Source organism: Pseudopodoces humilis, chromosome 5 (assembly GCF_049639895.1).
Source record: "Pseudopodoces humilis isolate 2021_Gansu_Grassland_sample_001 chromosome 5, ASM4963989v1, whole genome shotgun sequence".
Taxonomy (NCBI): domain Eukaryota; kingdom Metazoa; phylum Chordata; class Aves; order Passeriformes; family Paridae; genus Pseudopodoces; species Pseudopodoces humilis.
In genome coordinates this window covers 43,528,458-43,550,861 of record NC_142204.1, presented here as the reverse complement: position 1 = coordinate 43,550,861, position 22,404 = coordinate 43,528,458, and the positions used below count along the sequence as shown (strand labels likewise).

At 35.5% G+C, this 22,404-nt stretch overlaps 1 protein-coding gene across 2 annotated transcripts in view; it reads left to right on the top strand.

Annotated features, from left to right (window-relative positions):
- ARID2 (AT-rich interaction domain 2) overlaps nt 1-22,404 on the top strand; it is a 94,517-nt gene that overhangs the window by 53,314 nt on the left and 18,799 nt on the right. For both annotated transcript variants that reach the window (XM_005519296.3, XM_088055397.1), the window contains 12 exons: nt 1,328-1,461; nt 2,213-2,431; nt 5,244-5,311; nt 10,067-10,133; nt 10,218-10,468; nt 11,621-11,717; nt 11,798-12,007; nt 12,355-12,522; nt 13,565-13,640; nt 15,838-15,972; nt 16,437-16,636; nt 17,014-19,847. In XM_005519296.3, the coding sequence (XP_005519353.1) occupies nt 1,328-1,461; nt 2,213-2,431; nt 5,244-5,311; nt 10,067-10,133; nt 10,218-10,468; nt 11,621-11,717; nt 11,798-12,007; nt 12,355-12,522; nt 13,565-13,640; nt 15,838-15,972; nt 16,437-16,636; nt 17,014-19,847 (4,459 nt within the window). The remainder of the gene's footprint in view (nt 1-1,327; nt 1,462-2,212; nt 2,432-5,243; nt 5,312-10,066; nt 10,134-10,217; nt 10,469-11,620; nt 11,718-11,797; nt 12,008-12,354; nt 12,523-13,564; nt 13,641-15,837; nt 15,973-16,436; nt 16,637-17,013; nt 19,848-22,404) is intronic.

The window sequence follows — 22,404 nt, the reverse complement described above, 5'->3', positions numbered from 1 at the left end:
AGATTTTTGCTGACTCCTTAACTTACTCAGGAGTTTATGTAATAAGGAGGGGGGTGTGGCAGTGGTTCATGAAGCACTTAGAATATCCTGAACTCTAGTCAGACATGAATGGTATTTGCATGTGATACATACAGTGCAGCATGATTTGCCTTTCTAGCTCTGATATCTTTCCTTTCTTCTGAAATGCACCCTTTTCTTAAGAAAAAATGTGTTTTCTAACTCGTTGAAGGTATGGTTATGGCATGGTCATTGATACCTCACTTCATCAAATAATTACTAATTTAATGAATGTGAAATATTCCTCAGAATACTGTTTCCTTAAAATCTTTCTTATTTACTATGAGTTAATTATTTCAGTGTCTACTGACAAAAATGGTACAAAAGCTTACTCATATAGGAAATATTTTAGCATATTGAAAGAGAACTATAGATGTTTTAAATTATTTTCTGATTTTACAATTTTTTAATGATTTCATTGACTTGGTATTGTCATTTTTTCAGCACAATTAAAATCTGTAAATTTAGGCAGCTTTGAACTTGACTTAAATTTGGGAACGGTTTTCAACTACATATCACTGTACAGTTAGGGTTACAGTGAATATTTTAAGTTTGTTTTATATATTGGAGTGTAGAAAGTTCTGAAAGTTAACATTTTTAATGCTAAATTAACTTTCATTGAGATAATTAATTTACCAAGCTGCTTGGCTGTTTACTTTTTGTACATATAACTTCTGTGCAGAAGGTCTATTCTTTGTACAGTATATCAGCTTTATTTTTCTTAAGGGGTTCAAAGGGATTTTCAGTAGTTATTAGATGCAGCTATGGCTCTCAAGTTCTGATCCTGAATTGCTGCCTTTGATATCCCTGAATTCTCTTAGTCTTGTGTAGTTGTTAGGACCCAGTATACAGTTTCTCTTTAAACAAGGCAAAAAGAAATAAGTATTTTTCTGGACTTGACCTTGGTATATGTATTGGTAATGTGCAGAGAGTAGTTTTTATGATGCTTTCACCTGCAGAGTTATTTTGGGTAGAAAAACCTAATTTGGGAAAAAACAGGATTAGTCACAAAGGGGTGCAATTTGTTGCAATTTATCAAAATATTATTGTTGAAAAATGTGAAAAATTTGGTATCTAAAGCAGTAATTACACAAATCTACACTTTCTCTGTCACCTGTTGTCAGTCTGACTCAGGTTTTGTTTTTTAGCAGTTTGATTATTGTTTCCAGTAAATGTCCATGTTTCTACAGATTGCTTCCTTTGGCAGTTCTGCTTTTGGAATGAAAGATTTAGCTGTACTAAACACACTTTCTTTATAATTTTATTTCAGTTATCTAGAAAAGTATGAAAAAGTCCATCATTTTGGGGAGGAGGATGATGAGGTACAACCAGGAAATCCAAAGCCACAACTTCCTATTGGTGCAATTCCAACTTCCTATAACTACCAGCAACACAGCGTGTCAGGTAAATTCTTGAGGGTAAAAGTGCTATTTTCTTTGTGTCTGTGCATTTTTGGTTTTATTTTTTTTGGATAGGCTACAGAAATAGTGTGTAGATAAATTTGAGTATTATTAAAACTGTCAAATCTATAGGACTCTAAAATGATTAGTTTAATGTACTCAAAAGAACCACATTAAAACAAATATTAAAATCCTTAAGCTGTTTCTCTTCTTTACAAATATTATCCTTGCTAATTAGTAACAAGGATACTAACTAAGTACACTAACTGTGTAGTTACTTGTCTTGAAAAAAAAATCCTGAAAATTCACAGTGTGTTTCTTTCAATCTCTCATTTTCTCCACAAATACTTGAATTGAGCCTACAATTAGTTAAGCTTTAAATTAGAAGCTGGTGGACTTTGTGGAATAGACACATAATTTGTTGTGTAGAAATTCACTTCAAATTGTATTACAATTCCATTCTGCTTTAATTAAAGCTTGTGTTTTGTAAGCTTTTCTTTGGGAGAATATACTGTAGTATTGTGTTCTGGAGGTGTCAGAGGAAGTGATACTTAATTAGAAAGGTACACAGCAAAGTGGAATGGGTTCCTCTTTTTGGCCGGACAAAAAATACGTTGAATCCTATAAAAACTTGCTAAAATCTGCAATAATTTATAAACAAACTTTTTCAAAATTCTTACTTACGAAAATATTGCTTAATGTATTGTTTCAAGATTAATGAGTGTAGCTGAAAATGTTTTTTTTTTTTAATTTAGATTATCTTCGTCAAAGCTATGGGCTGTCTATGGACTTAAACTCACCAAATGACTATAATAAGTTGGTGCTTTCACTGTTATCTGGACTCCCAAATGAAGTGGACTTTGCAATTAATGTGTGTACTCTTCTTTCAAATGAAAGCAAGCATGTTATGCAGCTTGAAAAGGACCCTAAAATCATCACTTTACTGCTTGCAAATGCTGGGGTGTTTGATGACAGTAAGTATATATATTTTTGCAACAGGAAGATGCTGTTGTAGCATCTTTCACAACTCATGATAATTAAAATAGTAATAACTTACTTCATGGTAATGTATCTAGTTTTTCTCTTTACCGTGTCAACAATTACAGGTTTTATCAAATGTTACAAATACCTTTTAAGTTAGGTAATTAAAAAATGTAGTTAATGGTTTAGTGAAATGTAAGAATTAGTTTTTTATAGTAAAATTAAATTGTTCAAGATACTGAATTTACAGCACTGAATTTCCATCTGCTTGTAATATATTACTGTTTCCTTTCGAGTTTGTAGGACCATGCTGACTTTCTATAATTCTTTTTTAATGACAGTTGCAGATTTAAAAATTTAGAAAAGGTACGCTGAAAACAGAGACTTGATAACATTTTTGTGCTGATATTTCACTACACATTTAACTGTAGTGAAATTCAGAATATAAAATTCAAGGGAGAAAAATCTAAACCTGATTTTCAGAATTACTTAATGTGTTAGCACATAAATTTCAAAAGAGAGTTGATTCTTCTGATTTTTTCATTGTAAAAAAAAATGCCTCCGTGCCTAATTAGTCCTCATTAATGTCTTCCTGTCGAGAGAGGAACAAAACATAAGTTAACCTAAACCATTGTAAAATCGTAACAGCATAGCTGTTATCTTGGGGTGAGGAAGTATTTACCAGGTTTATGTGCTGGGGCTTTTTGGTTGTTTGGTGGTTTTTCGGTTTGTTTATTTGGGGGTTTGTTTGTTTTGCTTTTGTTTGTTTGTGATTCGTTGGTTTGTTTATTTTGTTGGGTTTTTTGGTTTTGTGGTTGGTTTCTTGGTTTTTTGGGTTTTTTAATACTGAAATTCAGAAATTGGCTCTAAAAAATTGCTCAGATGAGCCTTTTCAGCCAAGCATAATGAAGTCTGATAATACTGGTGATCGTATTTGTTTGAGAATAAATCTACTTTGCATGTGTAAGCATAAACACAGTATGGTATGTCAAAGGTTCTGTTTTAAAATTCTAGGGAAGAACCAGTATTAGACCCTGTACATGGTTTAGTTGGTTTTTTTTAATCATTGATTAATCCATCAATGATTTGTAGCTTCCCCCTTCCCCCCCAGTATTGCATTAGTCCTCCAGCTTCTCTCTTGCTCTTTTAATTTGTACATTTTTCAGTGTCCTTCAGATATGGTTAGACCTTGATCATTTAGTGTTTGCATCTAGTCCAGTCACAAGACCTTAAAAAGGAAAATATTTGAAAGGAAGCTAAAGGGAAACAAGTCCTCCATATGATTCCAGAATGCTTGCTCTCTAGATTTTTGAGGTTACCATCACTCCCCTGTTCTTTTGATGAAAATTCTATTGATTTAGGAATTTGCAAATAATTTGAGTGTTACATTGCTATTTGAGGAGTTTTTTGAATGTTGTAGGGGTAGGCAGTGTTTTCTGGAGTTCTTAACTTGAAGAACAGATTTATTCCATAGCTCGTCTGTATTTCTGTTTTTTGAGAAATATTTGAGGTGAAGCTGAGAGGAATGATGAGCATGTAATGAACTCACTCTTTGCATTCCCTGGGAATAACTTCATTTTTATATTACATGATTATGTCTTTTTCTGGATAAATCCAGGGAAATGTCCTAGCAGCGTTAGGAGGACTAATTGGGACAAATGTGGGAAAGAAACAGCAGGGGTATGTTTATTTATTTTTGAAGCATGAAACTTCAATTTGAAATACTTACATGGTTTTACAGTATAAAATAATAAAGGTAAATCTGTCAGGTTTCATGATTAAATGAATTCTCTAATTAGTAAATTCAGGCATTATGAAAATACTATCACAATAATTTCAGGTAGCAATAAAAAATAGCTGATCAACTTCATTTAATACAGATTTTAAATTTTTCTTGTCTATAATTAAGGTTTTGTAATTGTTATTATTTATAATTCAGTGTTTTTAGGTAAAATATGTCATTAGCTTCCGTCCTGTCCCCTCCTAAACTTCAAGATGACAGCTGGATTGCAGATCAGGGGGCAGCCCCAGGGGTTTGGGGGTTATATATTATATTCAGCTTGGAGAGCTGTATAAAGCCTTGGTTTGTATTCTGTGAATTGAAAGATGATGTGGTCTTGGAATTGAGATTTGTAGCACTTTTTACAAAATAAGAAAACATGATGAGCCAAAATGTTTAACTTAAATGTGTTATTCATTACAGAACTATTGCAAGACAGATTTTATTTTTGGATTGACTCAGCATTTGAATCAGATTGACTGAGTCTTATCTGCTTTCAAGGAGTGATGATTACAGAAGCTGTGGTAGTGTCTCCATCAAACCATCAAACAGCCAAAAACATCCATTACTGGTCTTGGTTAAATACTGAGTTTGAATTGAATGCTGTCAAAATCTTACTACCGTTAAGTTTTCTAGAAAACATAAGTGGGAATTTGTTTAACTACTGCAGTAGTGTTTGTGCTTACACTGTGCATGGAAGACAGTTCTTGATGTGAAGGTGAAAATAGAGCAGTCATCTTGACTCATGGAAAAGAGCTCTGGAAAAGTTTCCCCTGAGGTTTTTTCTTACAGGATTCCCAAACTAGCGCTTTCTTTATGCCTCCTTACTCCCAATTTATACTGTAAAACTGCAATAGCTATTAATGAAATGACAATTGACATTTCAGCTGGTTTATGCTATATTTTTTAAGATCAAAAGGAAACACTAGAAGAGTCTATAGTGCTCTTGAATCTTAATTTAGTTTATGGATTATAAAAAATGTTCATTTTTTTATTTTACTAAATTATGCTTTTTGTGCTTAAAGCTTTAGGATCATTTTCTGCTGTATTTGGAGAAGAGTGGAAGGAGAAAACTGATAGAGATTTTGTTAAGGTAATTCAAAATTTACAAAATAATTTTTTACTGCATATGGTGGGTATCAAATCCTTTAAAAATATTGAAAATTCTAAGATACACTAGCACATGTCCTTAAAATTACTCTCAGCTTCATTCCTTTGGTTTAAATATAATAGGAAACTATGTCACCATTGTCCAAATGTTTGGATAAGTAGGAAGAAGTGTATTAAGAAAAAAACAGTATAGGAGAATGAACAAAGGTTTCCATGTTTCTTTTTATAAGGACATTAATATGTGTGAAGAAAAGGAATATTGGGCAATGTGTTTACCAAGAGGCAACAGTGCTGTTTTGGATTTTGTTTTAAACTGCAATGATCAGTAAAGAAACATTCTGAATTATAAAAACGGATACGACTGTATAAGAAGCATATGAGAAATACTTTAATAGGTTAGCAGTGTTGCACATTTGTTTCAGTTAAACTATTTGAATAAGGCTTTTTTAATCTTTCCACTAGAGGGCATGAGCTACTGTACAAGCAGTGAAAAGAAGTAAAAATAGAACTGAAATTTCTTTGTACAAATGGTTATTTATTCTAGATGAACTTTTTTAGATGAATAAGAGCATGAATTATAGCTGAAAGAGATTTGATATTTCAGTGTATTTACTATGATACGCAGTTTCTTTGAATTGAATTACAGGTAATGATTTAGGTGGTTAAAACAGAAGAAAGCTAGATTAAAATATATTTGGATACCGTATGCTTTTTATTAAAGAAAAATGTGAAGAGTTAATCTTCTGAGTTCCTTATAAAGCCAGGTTTCTGCTCAATTCCGTAATTGTTTCATATACTGAAATATCTTACCAGTATTACAGAAAAATATTTGTTGGGAGCTTTCTCCATTTATCTTTTGTTTTATGTAACTCAGTTAGGGAACAAGCTAGACCATAGTAGTTTTAGTTAATTGATAAGTATTGTTGAAATACCAATGTATAGATTCCCTAATCAAAACTTCCTAAGTAAACTTAAAGAAAGCTAAGCTCTCATATTTGTGAGTCTGTGGACTTGAAAATGTAATACGAATGTCTCAAACTTAAGTGTAAAAATTAATGTTTCATAATCTTCAAAATTTCCCTTTTTCACTGAAAAAAATATGTCCAGAATACTGTAGGTTGTGGGTTGGTTGGTTTGTTTGGTTGGTTTTTTGAAGCACTTAGCACTTCTCTGTTGACTTCACCCTAAGCTGTCACAGACCGTCGCTGATCTATAGCAGCAGCAAGCCATGCCTAGATCTGTAAACATCTAAAATTATACTGTATTCTAATTTATTACATATTCATTAATTATATAAATTTAAGTAATTGTTATAAGGGCAGCTGGTTCTCATAAATGTTTTAGCAAACTTTTAAGTAGAACCACTGTAGCTGCAGTAAGGTTTACTAATAAAAATCTTGGATGCTCTCCAAGATGTATTTTTGGACATTATAACATATATAGTACCACTCTGTAGTGAAATACTGCTGACATCATGTCAGAAATACTCAAAAAGCATGTGAAAAACTTAACATCAGATGTAAAAGTATCTGTAATGCCAAGAATTCAGATTTTTCAGAGCATTTCACTGCAAGCATTTGTTTGACCTTACTACTGGAAGTAATTTATTTTGTATTGCAGCTGTGGTTGTGTCAAAACTCTCTCCTGTGTAGGAGAAAGATACTTGGTTGTCAGCATAGAGATTGTGTGTCTGGTTTTGGTGTTTGTTTTGGGGTTTTCTTTAAACGTGCTTTTGCTTTTTTAAGAAAAAATAATGGCTATTAAGTAAGTTACTCCTTTCACCATTCATACTATAATTTTTAAATTCTTTGTTTGTTTGTTTGTTTGTTCATTTTGGTGCTAGTTGTGTCCTCCAGTATCACTGCTGTGTCAGTTGAAGGTGAAAATGAAAAACAGTATATTTCTTTATTATAAACTTGAAAGGAATCAATTTCTTTTCTTTTTTACTTTCCCTTCTCCCCAGTCCTTACTGCATTATATAAAACTGTTCGGACAATTTGTATTTTTCATTATCTTACCTGGATCAGGACGTATTTTCTCACTTTTTACAAACTTACTTCTTAATTGAATCAAATGGTTTTACTAGTCAGTAATCTGTTCCATTAATTGTCCAAATTTGAGTATTATTTAAGTTGAACCTGCTATTATCTCTTACAGCTGTGTTAATCTGTCACATTCTCCACTCTTGATTTTTCCTGGTGCTGCCAATAAGCTTAAAAGTCTAGTTAGTTGTAATGACTGTGTGTCCTTACTTAAGGATTGGAACAGCTGGCATTTAGCCAGTCATCTTGTGTCTCTCCTTGTTTGTTTTGTTGTCCCTGTCCACGATTTCTGATGGCATCCTGCTCAGATGTTTTCTCCTCTACTCTGGAAACTTTCCCGTTTTTGACTGTTTGACTTAGCTTTGAATAAGCTTCCCATTTTTGACAGTTTGACATAGCCTCATGTTACCAAGGTTCTCTTGTGAGGATAGTTCACTTTCAAGAGTGATTTCTTTATGTAGTATGTTTATAATCCGGTAGATTTAGCTGTTTTTCCAGGTATATCTTCAACAGCTGCTCAGTGTCTGATGTGTAGTGTATGAAAAATTGTGTTACGCTTCTTCATGCACTGTTCCTATCTGTTTACTTCAGTCAAATGATTTGCATTTCATGTTCTTGGACTTCTTGAGGCCTCCTCTAGCTGTAGAGTTCCAAAATCCACATACATGCTGTTTTTACACCTTACTTCTCTGATTGTCTTCTTTATTTTGTAATTTTTTTTTTATTTTGTTGCCCAACTACTTCTTTGTATAAATTTATTTTTTTTTATTTACTCTGCATTTATCCTCTGAATCTTTCTCAGATACTGTGCAGAGAGTATCTTTATGCACTTAAATACCTGAAATACTTTTCAAACATCACTTTCCTTGTCTCTCACAGTAATCTGTCAAGCTGACTTGACTCCAGTTGCTCTTGTATTTTTCTTGGACAATAAGTAGTCATACCATTGCTACATTATGTTTTGTGTACTCAAGTGTCCATTGCTTTTATGGGCAGTCATTTGGTTGATCGAATTTGCAATGAATTCTGTATAATCCTTTGCATTTTTTTCCAAAGGAACTTGCCTACTGACAGTGATCAGACTGTGAATATGAATCAAGTTCTTTGTCCATTATGTCTTAGCATCTGGATGTTATGTAGTTAAGCACTGTTCGGTTGCTTCCACGTTTCAGCTTTGTTTCTATTCGTAGTCCATGATTTAAATGTACATATAGGAATAACTAGTGATAAAGACCTTTACTTTTGCACCCTGTCATGCTTATTTCTATTAATATGTAGTATTAGATTGCAGCTATCCTTCATAGTAGGTAATAAATAACTGCTTGTAATGCTGCACTAATTTTTTATTGCCTTTGTGCTATGTTTTTCAAATGAATGCCCAGAAAGCTTTATTATTTTTTTCCATTTTTGCTGTTCCTTTGGGGAAAAAAAATTGTCATGTTTCACCTGTTCCCTTGTAACAGAATTTTGCCTGCATGCCTTCATCTTCTGTGGCTCTTGGTTTGTAGCTTCCATATTAATTAGAAAAATCTATTTGTCACAAACAGTAAGAAGTTAAGACCTTTTTTTTACTGTTCTTGTCTTTGCTAAAATGAGGTAATAATCCTTTCTGTGCAAGTAAATCCTCTTTCCTAAACAGTACTTGGACGCCATTTAGCAACATTGCAGTGAAAATAAAATTCTTTCCCTTCCAATTTAGAAAATCTGTAGTATTGTATTTATCAAGAAAATAGTAGTGTCAAGCTTGGTATGAATGCTGTAATTTAGTAATTACATTTGCATAGCAAAATTTCTCCTGCTGTTCAGCTGGTTGTACTTCCCATCCTTCCCTTTTTATCCAGATTTATTGGTGGTTTTATTCTGTGATTATAGTCAAAAGAGGAGTGGTATTTCATTAGTGAGTCAAAGAAATGTACAAATTTTTATTAGTCAAAGGAAGGTTTATATCTTTCTTCAGATATACACATTAGAATGCATGTATCATTATATATTTTTATATTATTATACATCACAATATGTCTTTTTATTAGCTTGCAAACCTTAATTCCTTGATTAATTCTTGAATTTCAACAAGACTAGCAACTAAACAACCATTTATAGACCAGACCATAAATTTGTAAACTAATTTGAATTCCTGTCTGCTGAAGTGTTTTGCTTTGGTTATATTTATAGGTTTGGGTTTTTTTTGTGATGGTGGTGGTTGTTTCTTTTTATTGTGTTATGATGAGGTAGGATACACAACAGCAGCTTTAAAAAGTCTATCCAAGTAGCAACTTCTTGCAAGGACTCTTAAGATCTGCTGAGACTGGGAGGAGTTACCTTATTCTACCTTGTTTGTAGGAGATGGAGGAGGATGAGCTGTACTTTTTTTCCATTTGTAATTGCTGTATTTCTAATGGTGTATGGAAAACTGCCCCATAGTTTCAGTATGTGCTTCAGCAAAGCACTTCCTTGTAATATTGGTTGATCATGACCGCATACTTCTGGTGCTTGAACGGAAGAGTTCCTTAGTGTAAAGTACTGAACATCTTGCAATCATCACTTCTGGTTACTCTCAAATGAATCAAAGTACTAGGAAATTTTTAAAGAACAATTATTTTAATATTATGTCAATATTTTAACATGATAGAAATAAAAGTAGTTAATATTTAAAGAAGTAGCTCCTAGAAATTAAGTATTTTTAATTCTTTCTTCAGTTTTGGAAGGATATTGTTGAGGATATTGAAGTTCGTGATCTAATTTCTGACAGAAGCAAATCTCAAGGTGAGACATCTTGACTAATCTTAATACATGCATGTTGGTAAATGGAGCAATGGAAGGACTAAAATTTATTTATTTACTTCACAGATATTCCATCAGAAGAATGGATTTGGGAATCCTTATTTCATCCACCTCGCAAATTGGGCATTAATGATATTGAAGGGCAGCGGGTACTTCAGATAGCAGTGATTTTAAGAAATCTTTCTTTTGAAGAGGGAAATGTTAAACTTCTGGCAGCTAATCGTACTTGTCTTCGGTTCCTGCTACTCTCTGCTCACAGTCACTTTATTTCTCTACGGCAGTTGGGGCTTGACACGCTGGGAAATATTGCAGCAGAGGTAATGTGCTTTCAAACAGAATAATTAAAATATAAATTGATAAAAGCAGTAGTGTTAATGACATGATTTTTTTTCCCTTTATCATTGGATGGAGAATGAAATAAATTATTCTCTGAATTTGTAATTAGAAATTTGGAAATAAGTATTCAGAGCCAGAACTAAAATATGGCTGTTATGTGTCAGTTTTCTAAAATAGAATCACATGAAGACTGATGATGTAGGGAGATAGAAGATATTCATAGTGTATAATTTTCAGTTTAGTTTCCCAGAGAGAAGAAAATAATTTATTACGTTCTGCAGTCTGTATGCTAGCTTCTTCACTTCATAATTATAACCTTTAGTCATAACTTCAAAATAGTATGTTTAAGAAAGAGGGTTGTAGAGAATTTTATGTCCTGTGTACTGTACTTTGCGTAAACTAATCATATGCCACAGGGTACGCTGCCAGAATCATGTGAGGCATCTCTCTCTCTCTCTCTCTCTCTCTCTCTATTTTTTTTTTTTTTGAGAAGTTTGAATGTTATATACTATTTCTGTATGTCATATTTTCATGCAGAAAATTATATAGATTTTATAGGTAGTATATTTAGATAGTCCTTATATTTTTAAATATAGCATATAAATTTAAGTAAAATGGGTACTACTGGAGAATAAGAGTGGAAGTATTGGTCCACTACTACGTATTGAAGGAAAAGGTGTTTTTCATTTACCATGTACCCAACTTCTTTTGAATGAGAAAGAATGTTACTTATGTTTGAGATCTCTAATTGAGAAGCAGAAGTAGAAATAAGACGAATGACTGGGGTAGCATTTGGGAAGGAGTACTTGTTGTTATTCAAGTTCTGGTCTTTGTTAGATGTTAGAATCCATTTGTGTATACTGTTGACTGCCTGAGAATAAAGTTATTTTCCTTATTCTGAGCACTGGAAGGTGTAAATTAGATTGCTGCTTCAGAGCAGAAAAGGAGGAGGGGGCTCAAAATGCTAGGTACAATCAAAAGCTCACAGGGTTCAGTTTTTATGAACATGAGTGTAATATGTGTTTGCTGCACTTAAACGCTTCTGAATCTTTTATTTTAATAAGCAGATTTAAGTATTTGAACCATTAGCACTATGTGGATAGTGTTAGTAATTTTTTTTTCTTTCTCACCAGCTTCTTTTGGATCCTGTTGATTTCAAAACTACTCATCTAATGTTCCACACAGTTACAAAATGCCTCATGTCAAGGGATAGATTTCTAAAAATGAGAGGTAAGATCTCTAGCTATTCTTGTTATTGTATCAGAATTGTAATTATTGCTATTTAAAACTATCTTGTATTTGTTCTTCAGGCATGGAAATCTTGGCAAATCTTTGTAAGGCTGAAGATAATGGTGTCTTAATTTGTGAATATGTGGATCAAGACTCCTATAAAGAGATCATATGTCATCTCACACTACCAGATGTGCTGCTTGTAATCTCAGCACTTGAGGTGCTATACATGCTCACAGAAATGGGAGAAGTGGCCTGCTCAAAGATTGCTAAAGTAGAGAAGAGCATAGGTAAGGGAGAAGCAAAATCTTTTCCTTCTCTTGCTTATGTAAGAAAAAAAGACTTAACCACTGACCATGACATATTCTTAAAAATGTGTCTTGCTTGTGTGTGTGTATGAGCACACAGCATGGGGATGGAATTTACTAAAGTTATTCATTGTGTCCTCGAGGAATTTATGATGCTACAAATTCTGAAGTCTTTTTAATGCCGTTACGTGTGTTTAAAAAAAACAAACAAGCCTACAGAAGCATGCAAAGACTAGTTTCCTTTCAACACATGGCAATTTTAAAGCAAATGTTCTAACAGCATTTGTCTTGTCCTAATGTCATTGTTGGTTTTGCATTCAATACTTTAGATACATTAGTATGTCTGGTTTCTATGGACATCCAGATGTTTGGACCTGATGCTCTTACTGCTGTAAAGCTCATTGAACATCAGTGTGTTAGCCAGCAAGGAATACTTGATGTCAGACCACAGGTAATGGATCATGGTTCTTCACAGGCCCATGCAACAGGTGTCCCAGGTGAGTATCACTGCAAGAGAACACACTGTTCTATAAAATTTCCCATATGATCTTTATCTTCTCTAGATTTCTGATAAGTTTACATAAGTAAGTATAACATTATGCATAACATATGTATCTTTTTAAAACACTTGCTCATGAAGCAAATATGCTGTTAGCCAAAGCTATGTTAATCAAAACTGTTGTAAAACAAGCTTGGAAAGAATTTTAATGTTTTCCAGTTGGTAATTTGAAAATTCTCTGAAAGTTACATGCATTGCTTATTTTAACTTGTTCTTTGGGAAGAAAAAGTACCCATTCTAGATTGTTCCCACAATTTTCAGCAAATTAGAGGTCCATTTTATATTGTGTTTTACACTGGATATTATTTGGCAGTAATATACAGTATTTGGTAGAATTGCAGAGATAAGATGAGATAGACTGACTCTTGAAGGTTCTAAACAGAACTTTCTTGTTATGTGAACCAAATTGTAACTTTTCTTAGGAGGTTACTGAGAAAGAACCATTGCAGCAGACACTGGTTTGCATGTCTAAGTGTGATAATTCTGGAATGGGTTTAGATACCACAGCAAAAAAGACTGGGAGAGAATGTAACCAAGGGGGTGAAAAAAAAGTGAATAGGATGAACTGATGTGACATTGCCACAAAATCCTTTGCATTATAGTTGCATCCACTTAAGAATTGGAAAAATAATTGCTGTGTATTTGTGCCTGTTTTGGTGGAGTATTGTGCCACTTTAAAATCACGCTCAGTACTTTAAAGTACTGAGATCCAGAATCTGGAAGCAGCCATTCACTAGGTCCAGACCTCATGGTTGCCCTTGAGTGGTGACTCTGTCCCTGGCAAGCCCTGCTTCACTTTGGTAAACCATGGTGCAGATCTGTAGTCTGCTCTGGGGACCTTCTTGACTTTTCTTAGCTGGATACATCCTTGCTGACAAACATAGAAACTGTTCCAGTGGATGTCATGAAGTGCTTCATTCAGGAGGACAAAAAACATTTCAGCAAGTTTTGGTTTTTTTTCTTCCCCGCATCCTTTACAGCCTCTAGGACAGCACCGCACGTTGCTCCACCTCCAGGAATAGTAGAAATAGACAGTGAGAAATTTGCATGTCAATGGTAAGTGTATAGTTCTATTCAAATACATTAATGAAGAAGAAACACAAAGAAAAATACTGAATTCATGTGTCACAGAATTTTCTAGTTTGCTTCTCTTTACTGGTAGACTAATTTTTCTGAAAAGTGTAAACCAAATCCATTCTGTCATTGCTTTGAAGAAGTATGAAAGCAAATCTCAACGAGAATGTTCAGTCTTTGCCTGTTGATCCATGAAATTAGTTGTTTTTTCTCTTAAGACAGAATTTGATTTGATTTTTAACTCTCATCTTGATTTAATTTATTTTTTAAATTGTCAAGCAGCATTACCTGTTTCACAGATGTTTTCATCTGCTAATATGTTGCTATATTACTGAATCAATATAAAAGTAATTATCAAATTATGAAGTGAGGCACTGCAAAACCCACATGATCATTGTGAACCTCAAGTTAAAGAAGATCAAAGTCTTTTCCATTCAAATTCTCTTGTTTTCAACTAGTATTATTGTCAGATATTTAGAGAAAAACTGTCTCTGCTATGGTTCTTATGTAGGCTGTGGGTGATCTTTCTGAATTATTTGTCTTAGGTAAATCAACTCACATTCCAAGTATTTGTGTTAATTGGTTCCTGATGGGCCTTTTCACCTCTGCTCCTTCACACCTCGTATGTTCATCTTTAGTCATACTGAGGAGACAAGCACCTTCCTGATAAAGTGGCTGGAATTTACAAAGCTTAGTGTTTTAGGTTATCATGAAGTTACACTTTCAGCAGAGCTTCAGTTGTATGGAGGAAAAATACTGCAGATTTTTGTGGTCAGCTGATGTTTCCATGCTTCTCTTTGCACACTGCAAAGTATTATTAACCATAATAATTAACTGCTGAAAGATCGAGGAATTTCACATTTCGGCATTTGAACAGGGATACCTGGAACTGGACTCTCTCTGCAGATCACATTAGCAAACTTAGATTGATGTACATTTTCATGGTATGCTTTAGTCATTGCTTCCTACTTAGAGAAATGGGAAAATGAGTAAATCATAGCAGTAGAGTTTAGTTACTATCCCTTGAAAGCAGCAAAAAGACAAGGTATTTAAGCTGACCTTCCTGGATGTATTACTATCCAGCTTAGATTCAGTAGGAGATAAGTGCAGTGACAGTAAAGTACTGACCACAGATCTCATTTCACAATTTTAAGTTCTGAACATCTCCAGTTTGCTGGTGTGTCAGCCTAATATGACATATCCAACTGGACAGTCACTTGTCCAATATGCCAAATTTAATTAATACCTTAACTTTCTGTTAATATAATGTAATCTCAGTTTTTGTAATAATAAAATTCTAACAACTGCAGGAGAAATGGTACTTAATCTTTATGAGAGAACACAATTAAAAGAATGTAATCATAGGCTTTTCATCTAGTTACATTTGGAGCGTAGGGCTCTACAAAGGAGAATGCATTGTAGTTTTCCAGAATGTTAGCACCATATAATAAATGCTGACAACTAAAATATTTCTTTTATTCTCATGCCAATATTTGAGTACTTAGTGAGAGTTGTTACTTGCCTCTGTTTGCTGCTGGGGATGAACAGTACTTTTGTCTCTGGGTTGGAGCAGTGGATCTAATGAAATAAAATTAAACTGATAGAAGATATTTCCTTTTCTCACAGCTTCCTGTGAGGTTATAGGTTAGATGGTCTGTGGACTTGTGGAGAGTCTTTAGGAGATAAAAATACTTTTCACTGCTAAGTGAATATTAGATATACAAACATTGATTTATGATAAAAATTTGTGATGAAGAATTAGTTAGCTTTCAGCCCATCTTTTGTGGAAGTAGAATCATTAAGGAATAAGAATAGAGCCATGGGGATGAGGCCCAACTATGCATTCTCATTCGTTTTTGCAGAATATACAATAAAAAAGGCATAGGTGGAGACAACTTTCTATAAATAATAAATAATATGTATATAACTATGTAAATATATATACATATATGTATGCTTATATAAATAAAAGCATTTGTTAGGGGTCCAGTTTGTTGATTCATAAGCAGTGAGGAGGAGAAAGTGTAGAACAGACATCTGACAAAACGATATACTAAAATGCTGTTTTCCATGTTGCTGGCAGATCTCAAAAGTCTCTGATACAGACTGAAGGATTTTAACAACCCCTTTAAAAGTACTCTCAGTATTTTGCTTCATAGTTTATTTTTTCCATCTTCAGGTTGAATGCCCATTTTGAAGTGAACCTTGATTGCTCTGTCTCTCGAGCAGAAATGTACTCTGAATACCTCTCTACTTGTAGTAAATTAGCTCGAGGTGGAATCCTAACATCAACTGGATTTTATAAATGCCTGCGGTAAGACAAGAATTTATGCAGCAATAAAGAAGCAATTGTATGTTCTTAAAACTAAGCAGTAGCTTTAGATTTCTTTGAGAAAAAATCTGCTGAGTTGAAAGACATCCAGTTTTGGAATTTTAATTGAAACAAATTAGTTTAGAGTTTGTTTAATTTTATTACATTCTATTTCAAGATCTTTGAATGGGTTTCTTTCCTGCGTCTAGTCCTTCTGATTCTTTCTGAAGTAGTTTTTTGAGATTTTGTAATTTTTGCTTAGGTTGTATGACATCTCAGCCATCTGGGGGAACCTGCTAGTCCTCAGTGATGAACACTCACATGCTATTGGAAAATCCTACTGTGTTGTAAAGATGCAGGCATTCCTTCTATTACTCTGCACACAAGAGCAGTTAGGTAAAACAAAAACATTGCAAGAGGGTTGAGTTACTGTGTTTATTAACATGGATTTATGTTGTGTTTGACAGAACTGTCTTTCCAAATCATACAGTGAAGAGAGTAGAAGATCCAAGTAACAATGGTCAAGCACATATACATGTGGTAGGAGTGAAAAGGAGAGCTATACCGCTTCCCATTCAGATGTACTATCAGCAGCCACCAACTTCGTCTACCCCAGTTGTCCGGGTTGATTCAATTCCTGATGTGTCTTCGTCTCCTTTGCCAGCAGGTTTTTAAATTAATTATGTATAAAGTATTTTGCATTGATCCTGAAACAATAAAAAAAGCCAGAAGTTTTTGAACATAGCTTGAAAGTGTTAGAAGTTGAGGCCACGTGTTTTGAGTATATTCAGTAAGGTTGGGAATAGTATTGTAGTATTTCCTTGCATGCTTTGACATGTAACCCATAAGCTTTCCTGTCAGCAGACAAACCATTGTTGCTGCATCATTAATTCAGACTCTGTAGAGCTGAGAGCAGAAACCGCTTCATGTAGAATTGCAATTTCAAATCTTGGATTTTTTAAAATTTGTTAGTTAATATGTGAAATATGTGAAATAAGAGAAATAATCTCTGCTTCCAAACTTCTACTGTGTTTATTTCAACAGGAATCCCGCATGGGCTACCAGGTGTAGGAAATCACTATCAGAGGACCCCTATAAACCAGTCTTCAACTCTGACAGCAACACAGATGTCTTTTCCAATTCAAGGTGTTCACACTGTGGCACAGACTGTTTCTAGAATTCCACAGAATCCTTCTATTCATACACAACAAAATGCTCCAATGACTGTTATACAGAATAAAGGTCCAATATCCTGTGAAGTAGTGAAGGCTGCAGTAATACAGAGCTCTGTTCCGCAGTCTGCAGTTCCCGTTCCTATTGCAGTAGGAGGAGCTTCTAATCAAAATCACAGCACCACGGGCCAGCAGCCGTCTGTTACAGTTGTGAGTTCTCAGATGCTTCACCACCAACCTGTAATTCAGCAACAGTCCCCACTGCATGCAGTGGTACCAGGACAGATACCTTCAGGCACTCCTGTTACGGTAATTCAGCAAGCTGTACCTCAGGGTCATATATTTGGCAGAGTACAAAATCTACCAGCATGCAGTTCAGCAGTTTCACAGGGTCAACAGCTAATCAGCACATCATCACAACCTGGGCAGACATCATCTCAGCAGTCCTCTGCGGGTAACCAGCAACAAGATACAGTCATCATAGCACCACAGCAGTATGTCACAACCTCTGCATCTAACATTGTTTCTGCCACCACAGTTCAAAATTTTCAAGTAGCAGCTGGGCAGGTGGTTACAATTGCAGGTGTTCAGAACCCACCAACATCCAGAGTAGGGTTTCAGAATATTGCACCAAAGCCTCTGCCGTCTCAGCAAGGTCCACCTGCTGTGGGGCAGCAGCCACAGCAGCAGCCTCCACCACCATCCCAGCAAAGTGTAGTGATAGTAAGCCAGCCAGCTCAGCAAGGTCAGACGTATGCACCAGCCATTCATCAAATTGTGCTTGCTAACCCAGCTTCTATTCCTGCTGGCCAAACAGTCCAGTTGGCTGGACAGCCGAGCATTACTCCATCATCTTCACCGTCCCCAGGTCCAGTTACAAATAATCAAGTCCCTACAGTTATGTCCTCTTCATCTACCACTCCTCAGTCACAAGGACCCCCTCCTACTGTTAGCCAGATGCTTTCTGTAAAGAGGCAGCAGCAGCAGCAACACTCACCAGCATCATCGCAGCAGCAGGTACAGGTACAACAACCGATGCAAATGCAAGTTCAGTCACAACAAGCTAATACAGGGGTTGGCCAACCCAATTCTGGTGAGTCTAGCCTGATAAAACAACTGCTTCTTCCAAAAAGAGGCCCCTCAACTCCAGGGGGGAAGCTTATACTCCCAGCTCCACAGATTCCTCCACCTAACAATGCAAGAGCTCCTAGCCCTCAGGTGGTTTATCAGATGGCCAATAACCAGACACCAGGTTTTGGAGTTCAAGGACAGTCTCCAGCTCAGCAGCTGCTAGTTGGACAGCAGAATGTTCAGCTGGTCCCGGGTGCAATCCCACCCCAAGGGGCAGTGCAAACAGTACCCATTTCTAATTTACAGATATTGCCAGGCCAGTTGATCTCTAACAGCCCAGCAACTATTTTCCAAGGGACTACTGGCAACCAGGTTACGATAACAGTTGTGCCAAATACGAGTTTTGCTACTGCAACTGTGAGTCAGGGAAATGCAACTCAGATCATTGCTCCAGCAGGAATTTCAGTGAGTGGAGCACAGACAGGAGTTGGGCTACAGGTGCAAACCCTTCCAGCTACTCAAGCACCTTCAGCTGGACAATCACCGTGTACTGCTGCTCCCCCATTCAAAGGTGATAAAATAATTTGCCAAAAGGAGGAAGAAGCAAAGGAAGCAACAGGTTTACACATTCATGAACGTAAAATTGAAGTTATGGAGAATCCTTCCTGCCGAAGAGGAGCTGCAAACACCAGCAATGGGGATGCAAAAGAAAGTGAAATGCAGGTGGGAAGTCTTTTAAATGGGAGAAAGTATAGTGACTCCAGTCTACCTCCTTCTAACTCAGGGAAAACACAGAATGAGGCCAATCAGTGCTCACAAGTCAGTAATGGGCCATCATTAGAAATGGGTGAGAACGGAGCTCCTGGAAAGCAGAACTTTGAACAAACGGACACACAGGAAATTAAAAGTGATTTGAAGAAGCCCCTAGTTAATGGAATCTGTGATTTTGATAAAGGAGATTGTTCTCATTTGAGCAAAAACATTCCAAATCACAAAACTTCCAATCATGTAGGAAATGGTGAGATATCTTCAGTGGAACAACAAGGGAATTTGGATGCCACGCAGCAAGATACTGCCAAAGGTGATCAAGGGGAAAGAATTTCTAATGGGCCTGTATTAACTTTGAGTAGTTCACCTGTTGTAAGCGGTACACAGGAGGCTGCAAAACTGTTAACCCAGCAACTTAGTGGTACCAACACTGATTTACCTAATGGACCTCTAGCTTCAAGTTTGAATTCAGATGTGCCTCAGCAACGCCCAAGTGTAGTTGTCTCACCACAATCTACAGCCTCTGTTATACAGGGGCATCAAATCATAGCAGTTCCACACTCAGGACCTAGAGTGTCCCAGTCTACCCTGTCCTCCGAAGTTCGGTCTACTAATGGCACAGCAGAATGCAAAACTGCAAAGAGGCCAGCAGAGGATAATGACAGGGAAACTGTTCCAGGAATTCCAAATAAAGTAGGAGTTAGAATTGTTACAATCAGTGACCCCAACAATGCTGGTTGCAGTGCAACTATGGTTGCTGTGCCAGCTGGAGCGGATCCAAGCACTGTAGCGAAAGTAGCAATAGAAAGTGCTGTTCAACAAAAGCAGCAGCATCCAACCACGTATATACAAAGCATGGTCACACAGGTATGTTGCAGTGTTCTTTTTGTGTTTATTCTGACTATGATTCTGACTAATACTATGAAATAACATGGCTGAAAATGTGAGCTCGGTTGATATCTCTTGCATAGTATTTCAGATATTCAGAAAATTATACTTTCTGTTCTTCCACAGCAGTTTACTGTACTTCTTCAATATCAGTGACAATAGTGGAATTCATAATTTGTAGCTTGATAATACACAGTGAGAAAACTATTTTCTCTATCACTATTTTCTTCCTTTAAAGATTAACTGTTCTGAAAACAACAATTTGCTGGATCGTCTTGCAAAAATGTCAGTGTTGTTCTGCATTTTATTCTTGGTCTTGGTGGAGGGGTGAATATGTTTTTTTGGAAAAGAACCACACCTGCAATCAGGATGGCTGAAATGAGTTGAAGTTCTTGCATTTAAAGCTGGTCTTCAAGGTCTTTCTTTGTGGGCTCACTACAGTTAGGAAAAAGTATTATTTTGTAAATTTGCTGAAATATTTACATTTCTTCATTACAAAATATTTACAGTGTCTGTCAATAAAACAAGCAATGTTTCAGGGTTTTTTTTCCCCTCTGTTTGCCAAGCTTTGGTGAGGTTTTGTTGGGCTTTTTTGTCCCTTGATTGAATTTGTTGAACTTTTTGAAAGTGGTTACTCCCTAACACTTTACTAGAAATGAGGTATGGACATCAGGAGTATTAATTAATAATCATATTAGAGATTATTCTGTTATCTAGAATTTATTTTAGTTTTGTACATAGGCATAGAAAATTGCTCTCCAAAAAACCCATTCCTAACCTGAATTAGGAGCAGAGGGAATGGAATGGTAGGTCTGGCAGTTAAGAGTTCTGACAGATGAGAGCGAGGAAATGAAGTCCTGAGTGTACATTAGTACATTTTGACCTTGGAGTAACAGAGTAACAGGTCTTTTATTTCTTACCTTTTTTAATTATTTTTTTTTTTGGTTGGGGGTTTGTTTGCATTTGACAAAGCAGAAGGCAAAGACACGATGGGTTTATCCAGACTTAGAACTCAAAATGTGACAAGTGCTGGCTCTTGCTACTTCATTTTCTGTGACAAGTTAGGTTGCTCTTGAAAACTCTTGACTTTCCTAGTTGTCAAAAATCAGGGTTAATAGTTAACAAGTTCCTTCCTTTTTTACTTTCTCTACTTTTTCCTTCTGACTGCCACAGTGCACAGAGTTAATTCTTAAAATATCTTTGAATGTCTTTGAACTCACTCCTGAATTTTCACTTTGGTTTTGTTGGGGGAAGATCTGTATTTTTTTGGTATGTTATTTATCTTTGTTCTTAATAGAAATAATTTAACCAAAATTAACAGTTTCTGTTAGCATCATAGGGACAGCATGCTAGATTTTCTGTACTGCAGATGTATTAGCTATGCCTTGCTTTTTACACTGAGTGTCTTTAGCTGTTACACAGTTTGAATTTCTGTTATAGTTTTGCTAAGGATTTGGCTGAAGTACAAAATGGTGTGACTGTCTCTTAAATGGAATATGTTTATTTATTCCCTCAATATGTAGCTGAAAAGAATTTGCAGTTTTATCTGAAGCAGCTGCTAAATTATCAGATTTTAAGAATTTTGAGAAGGGGGCAATACATTTAACTATTTCACTTAATTTTGATAATGTATCTCATGATACTAGAGGGGGAGGATAGAAAAATACTTTCTGTGCTGATAGTTTCTTTTTTTACACTATCCCTAGTATCACTATCATTAATAGTTACTACATTTTTCATTACCTGTACAAACAGAAATGCTGCCTGCTGGGTTTGCCATTTGGTAGAAATTTGCAAATCAGAAGAACTTGGTTTAAAATCTGCATCCCTGAAAGCTTGCTCAGTCTGCTGTCTGTAGGATGCCCTTCCTTTCTTAAAAATTACATAAATGTGGAAGAAATGAGTTAATTAGTTTTGATCTTGGTGAGAAACTTACTCATTAGCTGTTAGCCTTAGCCATATGTCTATATATTTATGTATCATATCTGTCATAATATTGCAAGTATGGACTTACAGTTGAACCCATATTAGAGTACTCTGTTTAGATATAGTGATCACTGTAGTTTGGCTTAGGATTTGCAGAGATCGTCACCACTTCTTTAAAATTAACATGTTGGATTATAAACAGTACCAAAATCACCCTGGACAGCTCTCTTTCTTTCTCTAAAGCTGCTGAGCAGCAATAGTGGCAATAGCCACTGCTTTTCTGGAAAAGGAGATGCTAAGTATTTCCAATATTAAGTCTGCTTTTAGGAGTATTTTTAAATATCCAGAAATGTAGCCATAGTCTCATGAATTTGGTATGAATTTTAGGTATGACTTTGTTCAAAGTTAGGCCTTGTGTTATCTTCTATTTTCTCTCTCACATTTTGAGTCTTCCTCATCTGACAAGCAGCTTCATTGTCCCTGACTTTTTTGAAAGGCAGCAGCTGAGGAACGATTTTTTCACTTGAGCATCCGCATTGTTTTATCCTCTCTGAAGCGTCTAAGTATATATTGGCTGTCTTGCAGAAGAAAAAGGAGAGCATGGTTTTTG